The following is a 26,276-nucleotide window of genomic DNA, read 5'->3' on the forward strand; positions in this document are numbered from 1 at the left end:
GAGAAGCCAGTTGTGTTAGTGGTAGTGTATTGGCCCCCTGCTGGTGCTTATCTAGAGTTTCTGTCTGAATTTTCAGATTTCCTTTCTGGATTATTGATCAGTACAGATAAATTCCTCATAGTGGGTGATTTTAATATTCATATGGATGTTGAAAGCGATAATCTTAAATTAGCTTTCGATTCTCTTCTAGAATCAATGGGTATCTCACAAAAAGTGGATAAACCGACGCACTGTTTTAATCATACTCTCGATCTCGTTCTCACCTACAGTGTTGAAACTGATGATCCGTTGGTGTCACCTGTAAACTCCCTTTTATCCGACCATTACTTAATAACGTTTGAATTTAATATTTTTGATGTTGAAGTGCAAAATAGGAGGTATTATTTTAGCAGATGTTTGTCTGATGAAGCTATTGCTAAATTTGGGGAGGCCATTGCTCATCTTACGTCAGTGCGAAATAGTGATAGTGATGTAGTCGAGGCCGGTGACTTGGGTTCTACCTCTGATTTTGTTTTTTTCGTTAGTAACACTGCTGATTTGTTGCATTCAGCTTTAGATGAAGTTGCTCCTTTGAAAAGGAGGGTTTCCAACCATAGGAGCTTAACTCCCTGGTATAATTCAGATATCCGCATGTTGAAACAAAACGTGCATAAAATGGAAAGGAAGTGGTGTCAGATTAATCAAAGTTTTGAATTAAGTTGTCATTATGAAACTACCAGAATCAGAATTTAGGCCTATTAAGGTCAGCTTATTAAGCTGACTGCTGGTTGTCACATTCTTATCACATGTTAGCAGATGACAGGGCAGCCCTTCCTGAGTTTGGGCTGTCCAACAACTATCCCATTGTAAGTTGAACCATCTGTTCAAAACCAACAGAGGTCCTGTTTTTAGTTGACCCCTTGACCCTTTGTGTTTTAAGGATGTCTGTTTGTTTCTTCATACCAAGCCTCTTTAACTGAAAAGTCACATGTGTGTGACCATCTGTTCATTGTCCATTATCTATACATTGACAGTCAGTTTACCAAATATGGTCATTCCTGTCATCCTTGCTGAATAAAAGCGCCAGCCTGCAGGGAGAATTTGTGAGAAGGCCTGACGAGCTCTAAGAGGAGGGCCGTGTTGCCCTGAAGCTCCTCAGACTTCTCCCCAGACTTCTGCAGAAGCGCCTTGAAAATCATTCCACAGTCTCTGTGTCTTTCCTAAGTTATGAATTTATGTTATGATGATTTAGGAACCTAACAGTGGTACTCTTGTTAGTCTGTAGACTCTTATCGTGAATGGAAAGATATTCTAATAGTATATAAAAAAGCCATTCGCAAAGCTAGAACATCTTTCTATTCAACGTTGATAGAGGATAACAAAAGTAACCCACGTTTTCTGTTCAGCATTGTGGCCAGGCTGACAAAGAGTCACAACTCTGTTGAGCCGTGCATTCCTGTAGCTCTCAGTAGTGAAGACTTTATGAGCTTCTTTAACAGTAAAATCACGAGAATTAGAGAAGAAATCAACCAGCCGGTTGTGGGCGTTTCTTCAGCTTTAGCGACTTCCCCAGGCTCTGACTTGACTCTAGACTGTTTTGATCCCATAGACCTCCCTGAGCTGACTTCACTCGTCAATAGAGCTAAGTCAACCACATGTATGTTAGACCCCATCCCGACTCGACTATTCAAAAATATCTTTTCTCTAATTGGTGCAACAATACTGGACCAAATTAACCTATCCCTAAGTTTAGGATATGTACCACAGGTTTTCAAAGTTGCAATAATTAAACCTTTACTTAAAAAACCTTCTCTTGACCCAGACACCTTAGCTAATTATAGACCAATTTCCAACCTTCCATTTGTATCTAAAATTCTGGAAAAGGCAGTTTCAAGCCAGTTATGTGACTATTTGTATAGAAATGATCTGTTTGAAGTCTTTCAGTCAGGGTTCAGAATGCATCATAGCACAGAGACAGCACTGGTTCGAATCACGAATTACCTTCTTATGGCCTCAGATAAGGGATTAGTGTCCATACTGGTTCTACTGGACCTCAGTGCTGCTTTTGACACTGTTGATCATGGCATTTTACTGCACAGGTTACCGCATGTTGTTGGGATTAAAGGGACAGCTCTACGTTGGTTTAAATCATATCTATCTGACAGGTTCCAGTTTGTTCATGTACTTGAGGTTTCGTCAGAACAGTCAAGGGTCTGGTATGGTGTTCCACAGGGTTCAGTGCTAGGGCCAATCTTGTTTAGTTTATACATGCAGCCATTGGGAAGTATAATCCAGAATCACGGCATACACTTTCATTGTTATGCTGATGATACGCAGCTCTATTTGTCTATGAAGCCGGATGAAACAGAACCGTTAGTTAAACTTCAGGCATGTCTTAGGGACATCAAGGACTGGATGTCCAGAAATTTCTTGCTTCTAAATTCAGATAAAACAGAGGTTATAATTCTTGGTCCAGAGCATTTTAGGAAGGGATTAGATGGTGTTGCAATGGCTTCCAGTGCAACTGTGAGAAACCATGGTGTTGTTTTCGATCAGGATTTGTCGTTTAAACCATATGTCAATCAGGTTTGTAAAATAGCATTTTTACATCTCCGTAATATTGCAAAGATTAGGAAAATCCTCTCGCAGAGTGATGCAGAAAAACTAGTTCATGAGTTTGTATCTTCTAAACTAGATTACTGTAATGTGTTATTAACAGGATGTCCAAGTAATTTGCTGAATAGGTTCCAGCTGATCCAAAATGCAGCAGCACGAGTGCTGACAGGAATCAGTAAGTATTTTATGACGAAGTCCCTCTGAAAAAGGTGACAGCAAAAAGGTGCCGTAGAACAAAACCAGAGCGCATTATCAAATGCACGCGACGGGGACAGGAGTTTTCCGGCAGTACGCACTGGTTATGGGGGTATTATTGTTCCAATATTATTTATGTGTGCGTATCTCAATCTGTGTGTGCGTAATAAGATTTGTGTGTATTCACATTTGTCTGTATTCAGATTAGTGTGTGCGTAAAAAGATTTGTGTGTCTGTATTCATATTTATGTGTGCGCAAAAAATCAGCCGGGGGCTCTCGATTGGCTGTCTTTGTACACATGGATTTTGACACACTTCTGCCGTGGCAAATCTGAAAATGAATCCGTGTGTAAAACGATTTGTCTTTAACTTTTCCTTTGCCCTCAGCTCGGACTCACAGGCTCACGCCAGGCTACAGTAGCAATACAGCCTTCACACCACTAGTCGGGGCGTAGCATTCAGTCAGTACGTTTACATGCAGCAGTTCAATCGGGTTTCTGATCATATTAGACATCGTTTGGACTTTTAAACTGCATGCAAACACCTGAACCCCATCTACTTCGGACCTATGTCGGACATTTAGTAATCGGGTTGCATATGGAGTAAGATAACTTCCAAAAAGATGTGTCCATGTTATAACTATTCGAATTTGTAATGATAAACATTTGTATACAATAAAAAAGTTGTACCCCAAATTCTGCTGTCACACACATGAGTCTGATAAATTATTAGGGTTAGGATTGTTTTTATGTGAGTAAGAAATTAGGTAAGAAATGTACCTTTTACGTCTCATTTATTCATTCACACATGCAGTAATTTACTTGGGAAAAAGTTAGGCACCAAATATAAATTATTTAATTTTCTCAGATGTCAAAAATAAGAACTTTATTGATCCCACATAGGAGTAATTCATGTTATATCAGCTATAAAGAACAAGGTAGTGCCGAAAAAAAATATATAGTCTATCCCCCTTCACAAAAATAAGAATAGAGTAACATATTTTCTCATCAATAAAACAAATTTAAATTTTTTCAAATAACAAAATAACACATTTGAACCATTTTTCAGACAATAAAAGAACTGAAAAAATCTGAAGAATTGTTCAAATATGTTATTTTGTTACTTGAAAATGTTAAAATATGTTTATGTAAAATATGCGTTGTTGGTGAGAAAATATATTTTTCAAATTTTTGTGAGGGGGGATAGGCTATATATTGTTTTTCGGCACTACCCTGTTCTCTAATATAACATGAATTACTCCTATGTGGGATCAATAAAGTTCTTATTTTTGCCATTTGAGAAAATTAAATATATTATATTTGGTGCCTAACTGTTTCCCAAGTATATTAGTGCGCCATGTGTGAATGAATAAATGAGACGTAAAAGGAAAATGTCTTTGTAGAAAGGCGCTTTACTAAAATAAGTCCATTTACGTGTGTTAGTTTACAGTGCAGTCTTGCTACATCCAATATGGCGGCGGCGTTGACGTATCGCAGCAGCTCGATGGGGCGGATACGGATACATGTCTATGGTTTCAACAGTTTTTCGACTCGTACCCATAAACTTGAATTCGTGTTCACAGTGAAGACTCGTAGTCGTAGAAATTACAGTTGTATTCACAAGACTTTGCACTCACAGCTTTTAGATTCATACTCACATAAAAACAACTACTAAATGTCCGACATAGGTCCGAAGTAGATGGGGTTCAGGTGTTTGCATGCAGTTTAAAAGTCTGAACGATGTCTTATATGATCAGAAACCCGATTGAACTGTTGCACGTAACCGTACTGACTGAGTGCTACGCGCCGACTAGTGGTGTGAAGGGTGTATTGCTACTGTAGTCTGGTGTGAGCCTGTGAGTCCGAGCTGAGGGCAAACAAAAGTACCGGACAAATCGTTTTACACACGATTCATTTGCAGATTTGCCACGGTAGAAGTGTGTCAAAATCCACGTGTACAAAGACAGCCAATCGAGAGCCCCCGGCTGATTTTTTGCGCACACATAAATATGAATACAGACACACAAATCTTTTTACACACAAACAAATGTGAATACGGACACACAAATCTTTTAACACACACACACAAATGTGAATACGGACACACAAATCTTTTTACACACAAACAAATGTGAATACGGACACACAAATCTTTTAACACACACACACAAATGTGAATACGGACACACAAATCTTTTTACGCACACACAAATGTTAATACAGACACACAAATCTTTTTACACACACACAGATTGAGATACGCACACACAAATAATATTGGAACAATAATACCCCCATAGCTGGTTGGTGCTCATGGGAAATGTAGTGTTCTTTCTGGTAAAGCACTACCGCTTTTTCCAAAGGAGCCGCCAAACTCAACAAAAGCTGAAAGTTACATTGTGCTGCTTTAAAGCAAGAAAAAACATGTTTTTCATAATAGGTCCCCTTTAAATAGTTTTCAAAGGTCAGTGCTATGCATTGTTTCCTAACTTTTTTTATCAAATGTTTGCTTCTCAAATGATCTGTCCTTTTTTTGGTTCTAGTTGTTGTTTTGAATGTAATGACCATACTTTTGAATAAAAGTTTGAAATGAAAAACTGCTTTGCTTCATTTATCCCTTCAAACCAGGAGAGCCTGAGCTGCCTTGTTGTAAAGCAATCTGTTATGTAATGTTTGTTCAATTGATTCCTACAAATGATTATCAGACAATGCAAATACAACTTTACGGGAATACCAGCCCCTACCACAAAAAGACAACAAAATACTGTAATTTGAACATGCATTAAATTAGTTCAGGAAAAAAATATATAAATAGGTCATATTATTGTTTCTATCCTTTTTGTCTTGTTGAGGTTTAATTGTACCATATGAGGTACTTTGTGTGGTCACTTTTTTATTTACATCTGTGAGCCAATCGGTGGCTGCACAAACTTGTGTAATCGTTGCACAATCTCCCTCTGTTTTTTTTCTTCTTTTTTTTTCCTCCGTCTGTGTATAATAGTGCGTCAGTCGTTCACCTCTTCTGTCTGGTGCTTTAGTGTAATGAAAATAAAATGCAAATGGGAACTAAAACCTGCGTTCTGCTCTTGTGGATACAGACACTAAGCTTCGTGAAATGTCAGAGTGAGTCAGAGTCATCATATCTATCCTTATGGAGCACGTTCTCTTAAAGTTATTGCTTTATTTGTGTGTTTATTACATAGAAACACAAAGTGATGTGCGTTTGTTTCATTTCTGTGTTTTGCTGTCCCACAGAATTCACTCTTCAACAGTTTATAGAAAGTCACTATGCTCTGATGTCACCAAAACGCACCAGATACTCCCCAAAAATACTTTGAGAAGCTACTTTGGTTAACTGAGGCTAAAAGTGAACTTTTAGAACATTACAAAAACCTCCATGTGGCATAAGCCCATTACCCCCAAAACAATATGTTGAAATATTGTCCTGTCAGCTTCATGATAAAGCTAATTTTTCTCATACAGAAGGGTAACATTTACTATCTTTCATTGATCTTTTTAAAGCCTAGACCTCAATACACTTTAGAAAAAACTGATATGACTACAAGATTAAAAAATACATGACATACAGATTGCTGTACACGTCTGGGACCTGTCCAGCTGGAAGGAAACGGAGTAGTTCTGACTTATGGAGACATATCAAAGAGTTTGTTTTTTTTTTCAGAATTAAAATATTTTTCACCTTTAAACTTGCTGGCATCTACTTTTGTTCAATTTATCATTGAGAGGTCATTTAAATCCAGGTTCCAAAAATTGCCACAAGGTGTCATAAAGTGTGTTGCTTTGTTGTTTCACTTGAAAGAGACTCAGTCCAACTGCTCTCATTCATAATTACTATCTCCATATAATTTCCACTGACTGAATGCAAACAGTAAAGTGTAACAGAGTGATTGGTGGTTTCTTGTAGCAATATTCATTCTTGTACTTAAAATTATACATGTTTTTATGTATTGCAGCTGCTGGAGTTCTCTGCAAAGCACCACCTAAAGTTGAAAATGTAATTGTTACATCAGAAGTTATATCAGATGGAATACTTGTATGGTTCTACAGTAATTTATCCGTGCCGTGACACATTTGTCACGGAGGGTGAAGAGACGATTAGATACACAGCTGGGGAATGGGAGAAGAATGTCACTACCTATGACAAAATCAAGCACAAAACAAACCAAGCCAAGTTGCCATTCAGTCAACATTGGAAAGATCTGCTTCGTGTATCTGTGTGCTGCTTACTTTAAATTGATAAAGAAAAGAAACTACATACATTTACAGGGAGGAAAAAATAGTTTCATTAAATAAGATTTGAAAATAATTTACATGGCTTCACTTTGTTTTCACTTGGTTATAAAAATTATTGTTTATTCTGTAAACCTCACATTAAAACAGATTTTTTTTTCTCCAGAAACCTGCCAAATCCAAGGAAAGCCTCAGTACTTATACATCCCCCAACCAGGGGCGTCTCTAGGATTGTGACACATCTGGGGCTTAGCCCTGAAAAGTTTATGATGTGCGCGCTTAGAGCGCGCGCCCGAAAATTTTGGACATAGAGACATTGATTTATCACGTACAATTAGGTGTCTGCATTAATTCTGACTCTACACCTACTGTCTTGTTTGTAACTTTTTACTTTCACTCCACACTTGCCTTTCTCATTTACTTATATGTATCAAAATGTGTGCAGCTTTTTCAGGAAAAGTGTTAGTGCTATATCTTTTCTCTTTTCATACTATACATACATACTATACCGATCTCAAATCTCACTACTCTGCTCTGTGTTGTGCGTCTATAAATAGAACAGATACAGGGGTGCTCGTTAAGATGTTTATTAACACAGTTCCCCACAAACACGTGATAAATGAAATAAGACTGACAGGATGTCCATTGCATTTACATACAGATGCTAATAAAAGATCGTTTTTATCATGTAATATCAACTAGCTGCTAGCTAGCTAACTACATTCCCTCTATAGTTCAAGCTGCAACACTCTTTTCAAAATTGTATTTTACATACATTTTTACATCCACATAATTTCTATTCCCATTACCTCTTTTATTGCTGACCACCTTTGGGGAGAAAAACGTGGAAATCTTTTTCTGTGACATCCCGAATACAAGTCATCTGAACACCTTTCTGCCTGCTGCCTGCTGCCTGCTGTTTTGACTCACGACGTGCGTCGCGCGACCTGGAGGTGTTAACCACTTGTGCGCCAAAGCCAAAGAAGTGGCTTGAAAAATAAATAAATAAATAATAATAATAATTGTTATTTGAATTGTTACTCAAATCTGTCCACTGTTTTATCTAAGCATCAACATAAGAGGACCGTAGTAGATTAACTTAAACAAAAAAAAAAAAAAATTAATTCATATTCGGGGCTAATTATAAAACATCCGGGGCTTTAGCCCTGAATGTTTTAGCCTAGGGACGCCACTGCCCCCAACCGATACCAAACAATGACCTTATGAAAGGACAAACAGTAACGTTTGCTTGCGTTAGAAGCGGGGAGTTTATTCAAGGGAATGAAACGCTTGAATGTTTGGCAAACGGAAGTTTGTAATGTAATCAAGGTAAATCAGTGCTGAGTCCGAGACTGAGGATGTCTTCCACAGTGCACTTTGTTGATGCCACATGTTTGTTGAAACTGCAAATGTTGTGGTTTCGGCCAGGTTTTAGTCCAATGGAATTTCCCAGATTTTTTTAGTTTGGTAATTTCCGAAGGAATTCTTTTAGAGCATTTCTTCCCCCACAACACGGATTACAGAACATTCTATTTTTATTTCTAAAGTGTGAAAACAAAATGTTGAGGGACCTAAAGCTGTTCCTTCTCTCTAACTGTCCACATTCTTGTAGGTGCTTCAGGTTGTTGGAATCCACCGAATCTTGCAGACGGAGACCTCAAGGAAAGCATGAAGCCTGAGTATGACCACAATGAAAGCGTTGAATACATATGTCAGAGACATCATATCATGGAGGGGACGGGACGAAGAACCTGTGTGAACGGTGCATGGACTGGAGAGATAAAGTGCCTGAGTAAGTTATGGTTATACTTCACTGCACTTTTGTTTACATGAAATGAAATACATGATATATATATATATATATATATATATATATATATATATATATATATATATATATATATATATACTGAATATATATATATAACTGACTAACTAACTGATGACAGATGCTAAAATAGTATTTACCTGCTTTACCTTGCAGAGCCCTGCACGGTGAATCAGAGAGACATGGACGAACGTAATATTAGGTTTGCACGTGGAAGAGGTACAAAGATGTACGCAGAACCTCAGGACCACATTACATTTGCTTGTAAACGTGCTGGACAAGTCAGCTCAGTACCACTTCGGCAGCAGTGTGTCGATGGTGTCATGGAGCTGCCCACATGCAAAGATCAATACTATGTTGGTGAGCAAAGACAGACTAAAGGTCTACATTGGGCTGCATGATAGTAGTCCTGCAAACAGGGAAGACCCACTCCTCCCTTTTCTTTTCTTAATTGCAGCGTTTTAAATTTGATTCTGGCCCTTTTCCCTTGCCACAGATATCTTGCTATTACTCTGTCCCACTCTAGGAACTGCTTAGCTGGTATTTTCACTGGCAGACACTGAAAAAGGTACAACATCCTTGGTAGAATGTTCATCCTGATTGATTCTATCCGGGAGCTTAACATTAAAAAGGGAATAACATTCCATCTTTGTAAATTGGTTTTAATCTTTGAATTAAGTATGTCGTAGTTGATGCTATACAATCTTGTTAAGTCTCTAGGTAACGAAACACCAAAGTATTTAATGGATTCAGCGTCCCACTTCCAATTATATTTGGTTTAATTGAGGATGGAGGATCATAATTATACCTTAATACTTGGGTCTTTTTAATGTTAATTTTATAACCCGAAATTAAACCAAATTCCTCTAGCAATTTCATCACTTTTGGGAGCGTCTGAGTGGGCTGTGTTATGCTTATTAACAAATCATCAGCAAATAGGGCCAGTTTTTGCTCTCCTGATGTCATTGTTACTCCCTTTATATCAGTCCTCTGCCTAATTAATTGACTCATGGGTTCTATAAATAAGGCGAAGAGGAGCGGCGACATACAACACTCTCGTCTCGTTCCTCTCTCCAGAGTGAATGTACTGGTTAGGTTTCCATTGAGTTTAATTCTAGCTGTTGGTTTGTTATAAAGCTCTGCAAGAGTGTCAATTATAGTTGTATGGAAGCCAAATTTTGAAAGTACCTTATATAAAAATGACCACCTTACTGAGTCAAATGCCTTCTCAGCGTCCAAACTTAATAACATTGTCTCCTGTCCTTGTTGTGCGACTTGTCTCATAACATGCAGTGTCTTCCTGATGTTATCTTGTGTCTGTCTTTGTCTGACAAAGCCGGTCTAGTCATTATGTATCAATTCTGGTAATATTAATTCTATTTGTTTAGACAGTATGGAGGTGAATAATTTATAGTCGTTGTTTAGGAGACTTACAGGACGGTAATTGCCGCAATCTAATTTGTCTTTCCCTTCCTTAGGTATGATCTCAATCATTGCCTCCCTCAACGAAGGAGGGGCATTTTTATTTTACAAAACCCAATTAAATGTTTTTAATAATATTGGAATTAGTTGATCCTGCATTGTTTTATACCATTCCATGGCAAAGCCATCTGTCCCCGGAGACTTCCCCCCTTTCATTCTCCTAATTGCCGGTTGGATTTCTTCTTTTGTTATTTTTTATATTAATTTTTCATTTTGTTCATCTGTGATCTTTGGAAACTTTATCTGGGTCAGTAAGGCATCGATCTGACTGAATGTATGTTCAACTTGCTTTGTACATACATCTTCTGATGCCTCTGGACACATCTTCAGTGAGGAGGAGACCTGAGCTCAGTGCAGGGCCCTCCCGGAGCTGGTAGAGGATGGCACTGTCCCTTAGGTAGGAGCACTGGGTGATAAAATGGGGGAAAAAAAAAAAAAAGGTGACCCAACCGGGGCTGATCAGACCCCGGCTTGTGTCCAGATGGCCATGACTCCATGGCTCTCCTCTTTTGAGCCACAGCCATCTTGAGGCTCTCCCTGCCGCATTGGTGGTACTGCGGATGGCTCTCCTCACGATGCCTAAATTGCTAAAGGCTCTGGCCAAAGAACGGGCCGCATAACCTCTGCATCCTACCTCCACTGGAAGACACCTCGCTCTCCACTCTGCCTGCTGACAGTCACTGACCAGTCCCGCGTACTTGGAAAGTTTCCTCTCGAAGGCTTCTTCCAATCGTTCTTCCCATGGAACTGTCAGCTCCAGGATCACTGTTTGCTTGGTCGACTCCGACACAAGGACAATGTCTGGCCGCAGGGTGGTAACAGCAATGCGGCTGGGGAACTTCAGTTGTCGTTCCAGGTCTACCAGCAGCTGCCAGTCTCTTGCAGAGGTCAGGATGCCAGCAGATGATCTTCTGGCAAGGGTTGCCTGCTCCCCAGCTCTGACAAAGGCGATGGTTCAGCGCTGATGGCATCAGCAATGGTCTTAAGGACTTGGTCATGCCTCCAACGGTACCTTCCATCTCCAAGTGCCCTGGTGCAGCAGCTGGGGATGTGTTCTAGGGTTCCTCGCTTGGAACACAAGGGGCATGCTGGTGTCTCTGCTAAGCCCCATGTGTGCAGGTTTGATGGGCTTGGGAGCATGTCGTAGACTGCCTGGATGACGAATTTGATGCGTTGGGGCTTGGCTCTCCAGAGCTCAGTCCAGGTCACCTTCCTCTCTGTCGCATTCTCCCATCTTGTCCAGGCTCCCTGTTGTTTCATCCCCACTGCCTTGCAGGATCTTGTCTCCTCCTCTACTGCTCTCACCTCCTCCTGGACAAGGCACCGCCTCTCCTTCCCCTTGGTGTTGAATTGAGGAGTTGGAAAGGACCCTAGTCCAGCTCAGCCCCGTGTGACCACTCCCACCAGGTTTTTGTGACGTAGCCTGGCCTCTGCCTCTTGGACAGCATCCTCTGCTCTCCACTTCCTGCCAGTCCTCACTTGGATCCCAGCATTGGCCACCTTTGGGTCCCTTGAATCCCTGTACTGCACCACTTCTCTGGCTCTTGTCACCTTGAATTCCTCCTCCAAGGATCTAAAGAGGAGCTGCAGTTTGTTGTTGCGCCCATAGAGAGCAATGCTGCTCAGGCTCTTCGGTAACCCAAGCCATCTTCGGAGGTGTTTGCTGACCTTCCTCTCCAGGGTCTCAACCGCTGAGATTGGGAAGGCATAGACAAGGAGGGGCCACAGGATCCTGGGGAGAATGCCATGCTGGTAGATGCAGGCTTTGAACTTCCCAGGAAGGCTGTAATCCCTGTAGGTAATGATGACATATGGATCTAGTTTTTATTTGTGTTTTATGTATTAAAATAAATAAATGGTAAGGTCATATGGAATTTTGAATAGAATTAATGGTTTACAATAAGGCTATGATGGGTAAATAAACTTAGTCAGACTATCATGGGAATCAAATTGGTTCAAGAATGAGTTCCAGACTTGTGACACACAGTCCACAGTAAATTCACCCTAATTCCACAGACCAGAGGGCTGTTTCATAGTCCAGACTCCAGAAGATGCTCAGTGGCAGGGAATCAAGTATTCAGGGATGTAACCTAGTGTATAGTTGATGGACACTCCAGCCATAGATTAAAAACACTAGATGTTACAGCCTTTTGGCATGGCAAGTCATGTTGATGCATGTTTCCTGTGTTTTCAGTCAGTCAACACGTTTTACCGCCACCTGCTGGATAATGTGCTTATTGCATTATCGGCAATTGATGTTCAGTCAAGCAGCGCTATTTCTGGATGAAAATCGTGGTAATATTGTTGGCCCCATTAAGGTTACATGTGGCCCCATAATGGCCCCTGTTTCAGAAAAATCCTTGAACCGCCAGTGGTTTTTGTGAACAATGAACCGCTACAGAAATTAAAGGACCTGCACACAGTAGAAATGGACAATTAAAGCTGCAAGCAGCGATGAACGGGCCCTCGCACTCATGGCCACCATCCCCCATAAGCATATCAGAAATGACACCACCCACGACTTCCAAACCATTCAAAAGTTATAGCAGAAAATAGGGACAACCATTGAGAAGAAGGGGCAGGGCTAATTAAGGCCAATGAAGCTCAAGGACTCAATACCGAGTCCGATGACACCACCCACAACTCTCTATGTCAAACCATTAAGAGGTTATATCAGAAAATAGGGACAACCAATGAGAAGAAGGGGCGGGGCTAATTTTCACTAATTATGGTCAAAGACATAATTAGTCACAGGAAGGAGACGCACATTTTGATGTATAACACACCTGGGTGCACGTTACGGTTCGGGCCTTATTAACTGCCGAAGGAATGGCATAAATTTCGCCAAAATGACATGATTAATTCCAAATGGCCGACTTCCTGTTCGGTTTCGGCCATGGCGCCAAGACGCTTTTCTTTAAGTTGCGCCATGATACAGGTGTGTACCGATTTTCGTGCATGTACGTCAAACCGTATTGTGGGGCTTGAGGCACAAAGTTTTCTAGGGGGCGCTGTTGAGCCAGTAGGCCACGCCCATTAATGCAAACCATGAAATATCAAATTTTTCGCCAGGCCTGGCGCAAAGTTTGGTGACTTTTTGGGCAAGTTTAGGGGGGCAAAAAGGCCCTCCTTTCGTAGAAAGAAAGAAAGAAAGAAAGAAAGAAAGAAAGAAAGAAAGAAAGAAAGAAAGAAAGAAAGAAAGAAAGAAAGAAAGAAAGAAAGAAAGAAAGAAAGAAAGAAAGAAAGAAAGAAAGAAAGAAAGAAAGAAAGAAAGAATTCCTAAAGATACAGTAGGGCCTTTGCACTGTAAGTGCTCGGGCCCTAATAACAACAAGATGTGCAATATCTGTCTACCTCATAAACCTCCTACCTGATTTTTTTGCACTGTTTTTCTTCTTTCCCATACTGCACTACTTTTCATTTTTCATTCCAATGTATATACTGTTTATATTTTGTAATTGTACAGTATATTTTTTGCTGCTGCACAAAGCGAATTTCCCCATTGAGGGAGAAATAAAGGACAATCTAATCTAAATTAGTTAAAGGGTTCAACATTGGAATAATAGACATCATCACATGAAGTTGTTACTGATGTGTCTATACACACACACACACACAATTACTTTTTAGTGCCGTGACACATTTGTCATGGAGGGTGAAGAGACGATTACATGCAGAGCTGGGGAATGGGAGAATACCAACATTAGCTGTAATGGTATGCACATAAAGAAAAGCTCCGCAAAGTTTCCAAGAACCATTTGTTTTAAAGTTCTTCAATTCAACTAAACTGTATAATAATTATAGTTTACATAATAAACGTTAGTGGCATTATTTCATGTTTATTGTTGTAATCAATGCCTTGAGGTGTTCTACAATGTGATATTCAGTTTAGTTCAGCTATTTGTGTATCACCCGCTCTCAGCAAAAGCAATCTCAGGACTTTCTCCCAAAAAATACATTCCACTTTAGCCATTTCATGGAAACCGTGCTTGTCATGTATTTTCAGGTCAATGCGAAAGACTCCAAGATGAAAAGCTGACAGTAAATTTGTCAATGGATAAGGACTCGTATAAAAATGGGGAAGTCATTGAGTATGTGTGTAATGCACATGATGCCGGTGATAAAAATACTGCAACATGTGTTGATGGCAAGTGGAATACAACAGTAGAATGTCCAGGTAAGGCATGCTGCAGAGATAAAATGGCACAATTATTTTTCCTCTCTCTCTATACTCTGAATACAAATGTTTACTGTTTGGGACAGTTAACTTGTCACTGATCCAAATGTCCATTCATTGTCTACAATAGCAGCAAATTGATGAACACTTGCTGTTTTAGTACATTTTTAAACAGTTTTAATTATTTTCAGGCATCCCTTGCACAGTTGGTGAAATTAATTCAGGTCTCAATATAAAAGAAGTATCACCAGTAAACGGAAAAGTGAAAGCTGGAGAAAAGTTACGGTTTCATTGAAGTGATCCATATGATCTGCAAGGTTCCCAAGAAATTGAATGTTTAGATACTGGGAAGTGGAGCTCCCCCTTTCCAACCTGCTCTGGTATGTTCACTCTCATATTGGGGAAATGTTCACTAAATTGAATGAATTAACCATTTCACGTGTATATGATCTATAACAACTTGAAGACTAAAAAGTCATGTGGCAACTGGTAAGAGATCAAATCAGAGGATTCAACTGGATCGCCTTTATCGGACCTGGTTTGTTCTCTCCAGTTTCACAGTGAATGACCTATGTAAAAAAGAAAACCCGTCACATTTCAGGGAAAGCATGATCCAATTGCAGGGGGGCGAGGTGGCAGGAGTTGCAGAAATTATGTATTTAACACAAAGCCCTGCATAGGCAAGAATCCAAATCAAAAACTCAAAAGGATAGATGACAGACTAACCACAAAGGAAACAGAAACAGTACTGTGACAGTACTGTGACATGTTTTAAAGTTCAGGAGGGCGACCAAGAGAAGACACAGACAAGACCATGTCAGGAAACAGGGACCAGATCAGAGTTAGTGTCAGGAATGGAAACAGAGGCCAGTGGAAAGAACTGAAATCCTGCTAGACCCTGGGCTGAGGTCTGGTCAGGGCCCGGGACCACCTCGAGACCACAGACAAGCTGGGGGGCACCCACGGACAGGCTTTACAGGAAGACAGGCACGAGGACAACAACATCTCTGTGCTTGAACACTCTTCACAAGTTCCCACATATGGAGAGTAATCCTCCGGAAGTGTTTGAGTCCTCCTGGTACGAGTGACCTCCCACAAAACGCTGGAAGCCACCATGACTGGCTGGGGAGGCACAGGTTGGCGGCAATATCTCTGTGCCCAAATGGTTTTGGGTCTTCCTCAAAAAGCCAACAAACTCAAAAAAGGTCATGCGTCTCCCTGCTGAATCTGTCCGGCCTGTCCGTTCTGTCATCTATCAGGAAATGGAGGATTCAAATGCAGGGGGACAAGGTGGCAGGAGTTACAAAAATAGCTATTTTAACAGAAAGCACTGCATAGGCAGGAATCGAAAAAAACAAAACGCATCAAAGACAAACTATCCAAAAACTGAACAGAACCCAGCGCGGGGCAGCAGGGCGCGGCAGAAGAAAACAGTACAGACAAGCAGGACAGAAAGCCAAGCCAAGACAATATATATAGACTGACAACTTGACACAGGTGCAAACAATCAGGACAGATGGGACCCAGGGAAGTCAAGCAGGTAAATGCGAACAAAGGACAGACCAGGAACTAATTTAAATCAAAACCCAAAACCATAACAAAGCCCTGTAAACCAAAGCCACTTTTTCACTGAGTGGTTCGGTCCAGGCCTGTACGGTGGGGTAAGCTATTTTGTGGGTTCCATTACAAAAGGGTCCCACACAACCGAACCAAACCGGACCATTTCTGAGCCCCCTTCAGTTGTTGGTCCCTAGGAACATGGTTACGGTTAGGGTGGACCTACTGGCCCCACACAATACAAGCCATTTATTTGCGGACAGAAAAATGTCACTACCTATGAAAAAAATTAAGCACAAAACAAACCAAGCCAAGTTGCCATTCAGTCAACATTGGAAAGATCTGCTTCGTGTATCTGTCTGCTGCTTACTTTAAATCGATAAAGAAAAGAAACTACATACATTTACAGGGAGGAAAAAATAGTTTCATTAAAAAAGATTTGAAAATAATTTACATGGCTTCAATTTGTTTTCACTTGGTTAGAAATCTTATTGTTTATTCTGTAAACCTCACATTAAAACAGATTTTTTTTTCTCCAGAAACCTGCCAAATCCAAGGAATGCCTCAGTACTTACGTAGTAACGCAAGTAACGTTTGCTTGCCGTAGAAGCGGGGAGTTTATTCAAGGGAATGAAACGCTTGAATGTTTGGCAAACGGAAGGTTGAGTGGTCCCTTTCCAACATGTAATCAAGTTAAATCAGTGCGTCCGAGACTGAGACCCCGTCCACACGTAGCCGGATATCTGCGGGTATCTGCTAAACCGGAGATATTTTCCTACGTTTGGACCTGTCATCCACACGAAAACGCAAATAAACGAAGGTTTAAAAAAACTCCGGGCAAAGTGAAGATTTTTGAAAACTCTGTTTATGTAGATGCGTGTAGACGGACACAACCGGAGTTTTGCGTTTTCGAACGTCACATTATGCGCCAAAACAACAACAAATCTGCTCTGACGTGCGACTTTTGTTCACTACAGAACTACAGATGATCCAGCATCTGTTCTCCAAGCTATTTATTAAATAAATGGTCTCTGGTCTTGACACCGTTACACCGACGCAGAGCCTACGCCGTAGGGTACGCGGCGACGCGCACCGTACGGTGTAGCCCCCGCGGAGCCCCCGCGGAGCCTCGGAGGTGCAGCTTCCCCCGGGAGCCGCAGATGATCTACAGGTTTGGAATGCTTATGAATGTGGTCGAAAACGCAGATCTTCGGTTATGTGTGGAAGGTTTTTTTTTTTAAAACGATGTAATGTGGATGCAATTTTTTTTATAAACGGAGGGGGGAAATATTCGTTTTTAAAAATACCCGGCTACGTGTGGACGGGGTCTGAGGATGTCTTCCACAGTGCACTTTGTTGATGCCACATGTTTGTTGAAACTGCAAATGTTGTGGTTTCGGCAAGGTTTTAGTCCAATGGAATTTCCCAGATTTTTTTAGTTTGGTAATTTCCGAAGGAATTCTTATATTTAGAGCATTTCTTCCCCCACAACACGGATTACAGAACATTTTATTTTTATTTCTAAAATGTGAAAACAAAATGTTGAAGGACCTAAAGCTGTTCCTTCTCTCTAACTGTCCACATTCTTGTAGGTCCTTCAGGTTGTCAGAAACCACCGAATCTCGCAGACGGAGATGTCAAGGAAAGCATGAAGCCTGAGTATGACCACAATGAAAGTGTTGAATACATGTGTCAGAGACTTTATATCATGGAGGGGACGGGACAAAGAACCTGTGTGAACGGTGCATGGACTGGAGAGATAAAGTGCCTAAGTAAGTTATAGTTATATTTCACTGCACTTTTGTTTACATGATATATATATATATATATATATATATATATATATATATATATATATATATATATATATATATATATATATATATATATATATATATATATATATAACTGATGAAAGATGCTAAAATAGTATTTACTTGTCTTTCTTTGCAGAGCCCTGTACGGTGAATCAGGGAGACATGGACGAACGTAATATTAAGTTTGTATATGGGGGACGTACAAAGATGTACGCAGAACATGAGGACCACATTACATTTGCTTGTAAACGTGCTGGACAAGTCAGCTCACTACCACTTCGCCAGCAGTGTGTTGATGGTGTGATGGAGCTGCCCACCTGCAAAGATCAATACTGAAGTAAAATGGGTAAAATTAAACAACACAGTGCACAAACAGGCAAATGATTAAAAGGAGTAAAGTGTTATGATCCACTTCTGTGTGACTATTTAAATATATTCCGTCAACTCTCTCTACCTGTTAATAATTAACTTTATGTAAGATGTTATTCGACAAAAAAAAAAAATTATGGAGAGAATTTGTGTCAGATGATTCTTTTCTTTTTAAGTTATAATGTCTTGGAAATCCAGTTGGAATTAAACAGTGTTAAAATGATGTATTAATCAATGTAAAAATCTATGAATTAAAAAATCAATGTATAGCAAATCTGGTAAACATTTAATACTAATGTCAAATTATGTGCACAAATAAAAATGTGTTTTAAACATCCATTATTGACGGGCAGCAGCATTGGGATTTTATTTTTTTATTTATTTTTTTATCAGAACACTGAACTTGCAAACAGTAAGCATACTGGACCGTCATATCAAACAATTTGTATGTGCAAGCTCCCCATACTCCTTTGTGTTTCTGATCTGATTAAAGAGGGAAAAAATATGAATAAGTGAAAGATAAAATAAAATAAAAGATGAAAATACATTGATACACACTGAGTACTACACACTGTTGTGTCTTTAGAAACTCATGCATATGAGCTTTGATGACTGTAAAAAGAATCAACTCCAACATTAGTTGTCAAAAAACAACAATTTATACCAGAGGGTGGTTTTGAAAAATAAACTACTATCATGTGCAGGAAATCTAGATGTTTTAAGAGAGTGCACAAATACAGATGCAATATTCACTTTGTGGATGTTGGAGAAGGAATGAGAAGGTCTGAGGGAGCTGCAGTGCGTCTTTTTAAACCTTGGGAAAGCATGACAGGGTGCTGAGAAAAGAGCTATAATATTGTAAGAGGAAGTCTGGAGTAGCAGAGAGAAGAAGTAGTACTGTAAAACAGTGGCGATACTCCAGATTAGATTGCAATCTATGGCGAGAATAAGGAAATCTAGAGAGGTGGAAATATGCCCTGAATAGAAAAGAAATTAAGGTTAGCTGCAGCAAGACAGAATACACGTGTGATTGAGAGGAACCCAAGTGTAATGGAGAAGCAACAATGACCAGACATAAAGAAGGTGGAAGATTTTAAGTACATAGGGCAGAAAGTCATTGCACTAAGATGCAACAGCCTACTTGACATTTCCGTTTCCAGAGCAATGGAGAGTGTGGAAAAGAGGTGAAAAAGGACAGTGAGGAAAAAAGATGAAGGATGTACAGGCAAGTTGCAACGGATGGAAAAAAGGGTCAGAGGAGATTTGCGATTAAAGAGTGTCAGCGTACATGGGAGGAAAAGTACACAAGACAGTGGTGAGGATTGCAATGCTGTATGGTTTAGAGAAAGAAAAGAAGCAGAGTAGCAGAGGTCAACATTGTTTATAAAATTCCTTATTAGTGGACTGTTGGTTGGCATGTTGTAGCACAGTTTATTACTGAGTGCACTTCCTCTATGGCCATTCTGTACAGAGGAAAATCACATAAGGGACGTGGGGGGGTCACGAACAGATTTAGAAAAAGATAAACTCAACACCAGGGGCGGGAGGGGGTCCCACATCACCCGCGTTCCCTCACCGGCCTGGGACGGGTGGGTCGGGTTACCCGGGCCTGGCGGGGCCCGCCGTGCAGCCTGGGGTGCCTTCTGGCAGTGCTGGACCCCCCCGGGGAGGGGGAAACGGTGCGTGATTGTATGTCTGTGTCGGTGAGAATGCGGTATGGAAGGGTCCTGCCATGGAGGATCTGAGCCTCCATTGGCAGGACATCAAAACTTAATAATTTATGAATATTATATTATACAAAGATGGTTATTATTATTATTATTATTATTATTATTATTATTATTAGTATTATTATTATGTATAGTATATTATATTATTATTAGTATAGGTATCAGATAGGTGAATGGATGAATGAATGGGATGCCTGGGTCTGGGAGGGCCACTTTCGTGGGGGACGGGTGCGCCTGCCCGCGTCGGCGGCCGGGGCGGCTCTGTCTCTCCGGGCAGGCTGGCCCCCTGCCGGGTGGGGGTCGTTGGCCTGAAGGGTGAGGGCCTCCTGGCCGCGTGTCCGGCCCGGACCGGGTGGCCGGGGATTGCCTGGGTCGCGGTCCGCCGCCGCGGGATCCCTAGCTGCTTCTTCCCGCGCCGTGGGGGCCCCGGCCGCCGCCGGGGGGGGAGGGGGGGGTGCTCGCAGGCGGTGGGTTGCCTCCCTCCTACTTCTCCCCTCTGTGGGGTTGCCGGTGGCCTGGGTTCCGGGCTCTTCCGTGTCGGCCTCTGGTCTCGCGGGTGGCGGGGTTGCTCCCCCCCTCCCCCACTATAGATACACTTCAGGTGGAGCTTTGTTTGGTTTATTACACACACACACACACACACACACACACACACACACACACACACACACACACACACACACACACATAGTCACTTAGTCACATGCATATACACACACACACACACACATAGACATACACACTGGCTTGTTCACCTGCATGCTGGCTCTCTAGTTTTTGGGTTTAGGTAGCGGTGGCGATAGCTTAGCTCAGACTGCGATCAGATCTCAAGATTTAGGTCGATTGCTGTTATTGTTTTGGTTGGCTCCGTGCCGGTTTCGTGCTTTGTTTGTGGTTTTTTTTTGTTGCAGATTTCCAGTGCTTGACGTGTGTCTCCGTGTGTTCCTGCTTCCTGGATTGGCAGTGGATGTCGTCACCCCCCCCCCCAAAAAAAAAAAAAAAAAAAAAAAAAAAAAAAACACTGGGTTTGTATGTGTATGTTTATGTATGTGTACGCATATGTGTGTGTATATATATGTATATATATTAAATATAGTAATAATGCACATATATACACTTTTGGTTTCTACCGTCATGGTATCAATCAATAATATGTGTGCAGACAAGAAAAAAAAAAAAAAAAAAAAAAAAGATAAACTTCATTCTAAATTTTAGATGTGCAAAACCATCACAGTAAAAATATTGAACACACTGGTTTATGGCCCAAAGTCTAGAAGACATTGGAGAATGCTATAAATAAACACATCAGTGTCATTTCTTTCATTAATATCCATCCATTCCTGGGACAGAGTAATTTGGAGCCAGTAAAGGCTATGTCAACAGGTGAATGTAATCATCATTGTGCACAAAAAGTAATATCCACTAAAGCATAAGTGGCTGCGAAGAGAGAGGTCTGGACCTTATTGCTCAGACTGCTGCCCCACAACCTCAGGTCTTTGATAAGATTAAGTGAATGAATGGAGCTTTGGTATAGGTTTTGTAAATTAAGTTAAGGTAGTGTTTAATGTGGTGTGAAGTTGTATGTGATTTCACCTTTTATTGATCGTGACTGATCAAAAGGGGGAAGGTGTGATAGATATTTTCATTCTTATTCTTTATAACTTTATTTTTCATCTTTGCTGAGACCTTTGTGACTGTTTACTCCACATCAGGACTATCTGAGCTGCTGTACCAACCCAATGCTGCTTGTCTGGCAGAGCAGCCTTCAGCTGCATCTCACCCCAAAATTTTCCTCCGACTTCCTTTCAGAACAGCTTTGCTTTGTCGTACTCTGGCAGGCTGTGAGGCTGCTTCATGCCGTTGCAAATGCAACTGTTTGCAAAGAATAAACACAATCTGTCATGCACATCGTTTTGGTTCAAGCTCTTTCCCTTTTATACCTGTTTAAAAATCATATGCTGTATACTTGTTGAAAGAAGAAGAACAAACAACAAACTAATTTTTGAGATTAAAATTTAATTTTTAATTGAATAATTGTGTTTTTTGTGAAAGGGAAATTGAAACTTTGCAACATCTTTTCTTCATTGTGATTCAGTGCAATATTTTTGGAGTGAGATGCAGAGATGGCTACAGTCCAAGGACATTGAGCTGCATCTAACAGTGAAGACAGTTATGTCTGGTGTTTTTGTTGAAGACAAGAATTTGGACTTTTTCCTTAATAATTTAGTGTTAGTGGGAAAGTTCTTCATTCACAAATGTAGATTTTTTTAAGACCAAACCATGTTTGACTCAATGGAGAAATGAGCTAAAGCTCTTAGGTAAGTCCTTGAGTCTTATTAAAGAAAAGAAAGCCCTTAAATGGTTTTCTTTATTTGAAAGATATGATTTAATATGAGATGGCCCTTGTGAGTTTTTTTTAATTTTTTAATTTTTAATTTTTTCAATTACATTTTTATTTTATGTTGTACAATAATTAGGTTCTCAGTGTATCTTTGTAATGCTGATGTTGCTCAACCCAAGGCAAAAGTTTGTAATTCCTATATGACTTTTATGTGCCTTGTTTGTTTGTATCTATGTTTCAATAAATAAAAAAAAGGTAAAAAAAAAACAAACCTTTACACGCATTCAAACATGTACGTATACGCTCACATGATGTACTTGTGGTCACGTGTTTCAAATCTGTCTGGCGTGGTTGCTTCTGTAAAGCACATTTTTAAATTTTGGGAAAATTTCACACGTAGTTTGCCTGTAACTGCACGGAAAGAGAGAACAAGTTCATATTTATTTATTTATCACATTTTCCTGTCATGCATTATAATTTCCTCACTCTGTGTACGTTATCTAGGGATTCGTGTTTATTTGTTTATTTATTTGTATACGAAATAGTTTACCTTTCAGATATAGTTTTTGTGGATGAATGCATTAGTTGTCTGCAGGGTATTTCCAACGTAGCCACATTGATAATGCAGCATTCCCAGCGATGTGAAAGTCCAAACGCTGACAGGATGTCTTGGTCGTAATTGAAACTTGGAGAAAACCCAGCCAGTTGTGCCAACTTGTCCCTTTGAGACAAGAGGCTTTTGGAGACAAGACTAAAGAAGCAGTTTGGCAAACAATCCACCTTTCCTGGCTGTTCACTTGAGAAATTTGCTGAACAGCTCATCACACACTTCTCCCCCGCTATCCTCTCTTCATGCGTCCTGGTTTCTGCTCGTTTTTTGTCTTCATTTGCAGTTCTCCGTTTGTGGATCTTTTTACCTGTACGTACTCCAGATTCCTCAGATTGTAAGGAACTCGCCCTGGTTTTATTATTGCTTCATCCTAAAGAAAATGGATTTGTTTGGTATTTGGCGATGAGCTGCCGTGCAGTGAATGGATGGCCTCTCTTGCTATTCAAAGGGCCTTTCGGCACATTTTGCTGGTCAGAAATGTTCGTATAAAAACTAACAAACAGCCTTAATGAATTTGACATTTAAAGCTGACCAGGTATTATTCATAATCCGCCTGGTTTGTTCTGGAAATTGTCAACTTGAAATCAGGCTTTTTGAAGAATGTCTGATATATTGATAGTGTTTTTTTGTGACTTAAAGAATTTTGGTGAGTGGCCTCTTTCCCTTACTTTTTTTCCCTTCAGGTTTGTTCTTGGGTTCATTTATTCTGTATTCTCACATATTATGAAAAATATACAGTGTTCATCTTAATTACATCATATTAAACGGGGCCTTCTTATTTATTTCTGCGTAGCATCTTGTCATTTACTAATGATCAGTCTGCTCCTGCAGGGGTCATTTTTCTGCTCGTAATTCATGACATTAATTATATTAACTGTCTGTGTTGTCAGGCCATCATCAACAGCACAATCACCCCCAACATGACTTTCACCAAGACCTCCCAGAAGTTTGGTCAGTGGGCGGACAGCCGGGCCAACACCGTCTACGGGCTGGGCTTTTCCACAGAGCAGCACCTTCAGCAGGTCAACTCCATCCACACCCACAGCGGCCGCTCTCAAAAGCCTTTCAGGATAGTCGTGTTACTTCATATTATCACCTTTTGTGTCAGCAATCGATACACCCAAACAGTATCTAAGCCCCTCCTGTTTTTTTCCCCCTTTCCCTTTTTAAATTTCACCAACCATGTTTCCGTTAGTGAGATTTATTTCTATCTAGGCAGGAACCCGAGCTGTTTTACTTCAACCTCAGATGTGTCAGGGTTTGACACTTCCCCCCAGTGTTTGTAACTTTCAGTTTCTGTCTTGCCCCACCTGTGTCCCATCTGCCCTGATTGTGTCTGCACCTGTGTCTCGTCATGTCTCGTTATCCCTTCAGTATATCTTGTCTTGTCATTCCTTGGTTCCCTGTCGGTCCGTACTGGTTCTTCCCTCCATGTCTCCTCGTTGTTTTTTCCTGTTCCTGGTTTTTGTATTTTATCCTGCTCTGCAGCGCTTTGCTTTTGCCCTTTTGGATTAAAACCCTTTGTTTTTGAGAACTCCTGCCTCCAGCCTCCCTCTCTCTCCTGCACTTGGGTCCTGACAAAACCATACCACAACAAGATGAAGCTCTTATTAGACTGACTTTAAACAGAAGCAGCACTGTATGAGTAACACACACAAAGCAGATGTAGAGGTGGTCAAATGTAGAGCTGTAGAGATAAAGAAAATCATGTTTCCTGCTCATGACTCTGGTCTTTTGTCTCCCTCCACCTGCAGTTTGCAGAGCAGTTTAAGGAGATAAAGGAGGCAGCTCGTCTGGCGAGAGAAAAGTCTCAGGAGAGGTTTGAACTGGCCAATCCTACTCTCAACATCGCAGCTCCTCAGGTGAAGCGCTGCTGTACTTCATTTAAACTCTGAAATAACAAGTTATCTTCTTTTTCATGTTTATTAGACCAACCCCAGGGTAGGGAATGAAAACTCCTTATACCTGCACGCACTTGAACATTTCAAAATCAATTTGTTGCTCGGGGAATAACCGGTCTGACACTGTATGATTACATTTACATAGTAATTCACTTTTTTTTTCTTGTTGTATCGCCAAAGTTATGAAATTGCACAAAATTGGAGGAAAGCGTGTCACGTACAAACATGTGGAACTCTCTGAGTGGCTCTGCCAGTCGTTTTTAATCAATAGGAAAGTGTGTGTGACTGTTGTAGCAGCATACTGTAGATCTGTAACTGAGTGGAGCACTGTGTCATCCCTTTTGTGTGCTGGGTGTAACTTTCTGGAAGAACCCACTCAGCAGGTCTGGGAGACTGCAGAGTCACAGTCCAGCCCCAACATCAGCTCTGAGACGCTCAGATAAAAGCGAATGGTTGTGTCTCAGGCTATTTATTTGACGAGGCTGAGAGAAAACACCTCTGGAATCGACAAAACAAGGCATCAATATCAAGAAGGTCAACACACAAGAAGATCCAAGCAGAAATGGGGCAGTGTTTTATTACCGTACATGACTTTTAATAGCAAAGCTTTAGTACATTTCAGGAAACTTTAATGGCCCAAATGATGAATCTGAGGAGACTTCAGTTTAGGTTTGTTTTAGAGGGAACATGAGTACAGGAATTACTCAAGCTCCCATCATCACCGTTAGTGAATAAATGGGAGCGTTCCAAAAGAACATTTAATACATCGACTCTTTTATTAATAGTAAACTGTGCCAACCTGGTCCTGTTCACGGTCCTGTTCACGGCCCTGTTCATGGTCATGTTCACGGTCCTGTTCACGGTCCTGTTCACGGTCCTGTTCACGGCCCCGGTGCCTCCAAAGCATGTTTCTTGAGCCTCAGTTCTGATCTGTGAGCTTTGTGCATTCACACCACATATAATACTTGATTATTGTTTATATCAGTTTCTCTGCTGAAAGGAAAAGCATATACGATGTCATCCCCACTTTTTACAAAAGTCTCGTAAAGTCCCCCTTCATCAATACAGTTTAAAAACAAGATGTTTACATAAATAATAAAATAACAACTATTAACATATAATACAGGCATTCAGCCACAGTAACATCAGAGGTCTGGGCTCACTCTTCTTACATGACTGCACTTACAGTCACAGAGAGTGAATGTTTCTGTAAAATTATGAGCAAAGATCAAAATAAAGTCCTTTTGACACCTGGTATTAAAATCCACCCAGTGATCTGATCACATGTTAAATGCTAAGTAAGAGTGTCTGTTCACATTGGTTATAACATGTGTCTCCAAATGCGTCTCAAGTGGCAAGTAGTGATCGGATCTCGCTCCCCTGCCCCGCATGTAAATAAACAAGTACATGACTTCAGAGGATCG

General features: G+C 40.6%; 1 protein-coding gene across 1 annotated transcript; it reads left to right on the forward strand.

Annotated features, from left to right (window-relative positions):
- Positions 1 to 5,780: 5,780 nt before the first annotated feature.
- LOC133458565 (complement factor H-like) lies at positions 5,781 to 18,538 on the forward strand. Its single transcript, XM_061738598.1, has 6 exons — positions 5,781 to 5,912; positions 8,653 to 8,832; positions 9,025 to 9,228; positions 14,357 to 14,527; positions 17,677 to 17,856; positions 18,038 to 18,538. Exons 1-6 carry the CDS (start codon positions 5,843 to 5,845, stop codon positions 18,235 to 18,237), a joined length of 1,005 nt encoding a protein of 334 aa, XP_061594582.1. The 5' UTR covers positions 5,781 to 5,842; the 3' UTR covers positions 18,238 to 18,538.
- Positions 18,539 to 26,276: the final 7,738 nt, after the last annotated feature.

The sequence above is a fragment of the Cololabis saira genome, chromosome 13, assembly GCF_033807715.1.
Source record: "Cololabis saira isolate AMF1-May2022 chromosome 13, fColSai1.1, whole genome shotgun sequence".
In the NCBI taxonomy this organism is placed as follows: domain Eukaryota; kingdom Metazoa; phylum Chordata; class Actinopteri; order Beloniformes; family Belonidae; genus Cololabis; species Cololabis saira.

Excerpts from the sequence above, each read along its gene's own strand:
- LOC133458565 (XM_061738598.1), top strand. The coding sequence starts at position 5,843 with ATGCAAATGGGAACTAAAACCTGCGTTCTGCTCTTGTGGATACAGACA. Across the intron at positions 14,528-17,676 it reads TACAACAGTAGAATGTCCAG|GTCCTTCAGGTTGTCAGAAA; the intron begins GTAAGGCATGCT and ends ACATTCTTGTAG. Across the intron at positions 17,857-18,037 it reads TGGAGAGATAAAGTGCCTAA|AGCCCTGTACGGTGAATCAG; the intron begins GTAAGTTATAGT and ends CTTTCTTTGCAG.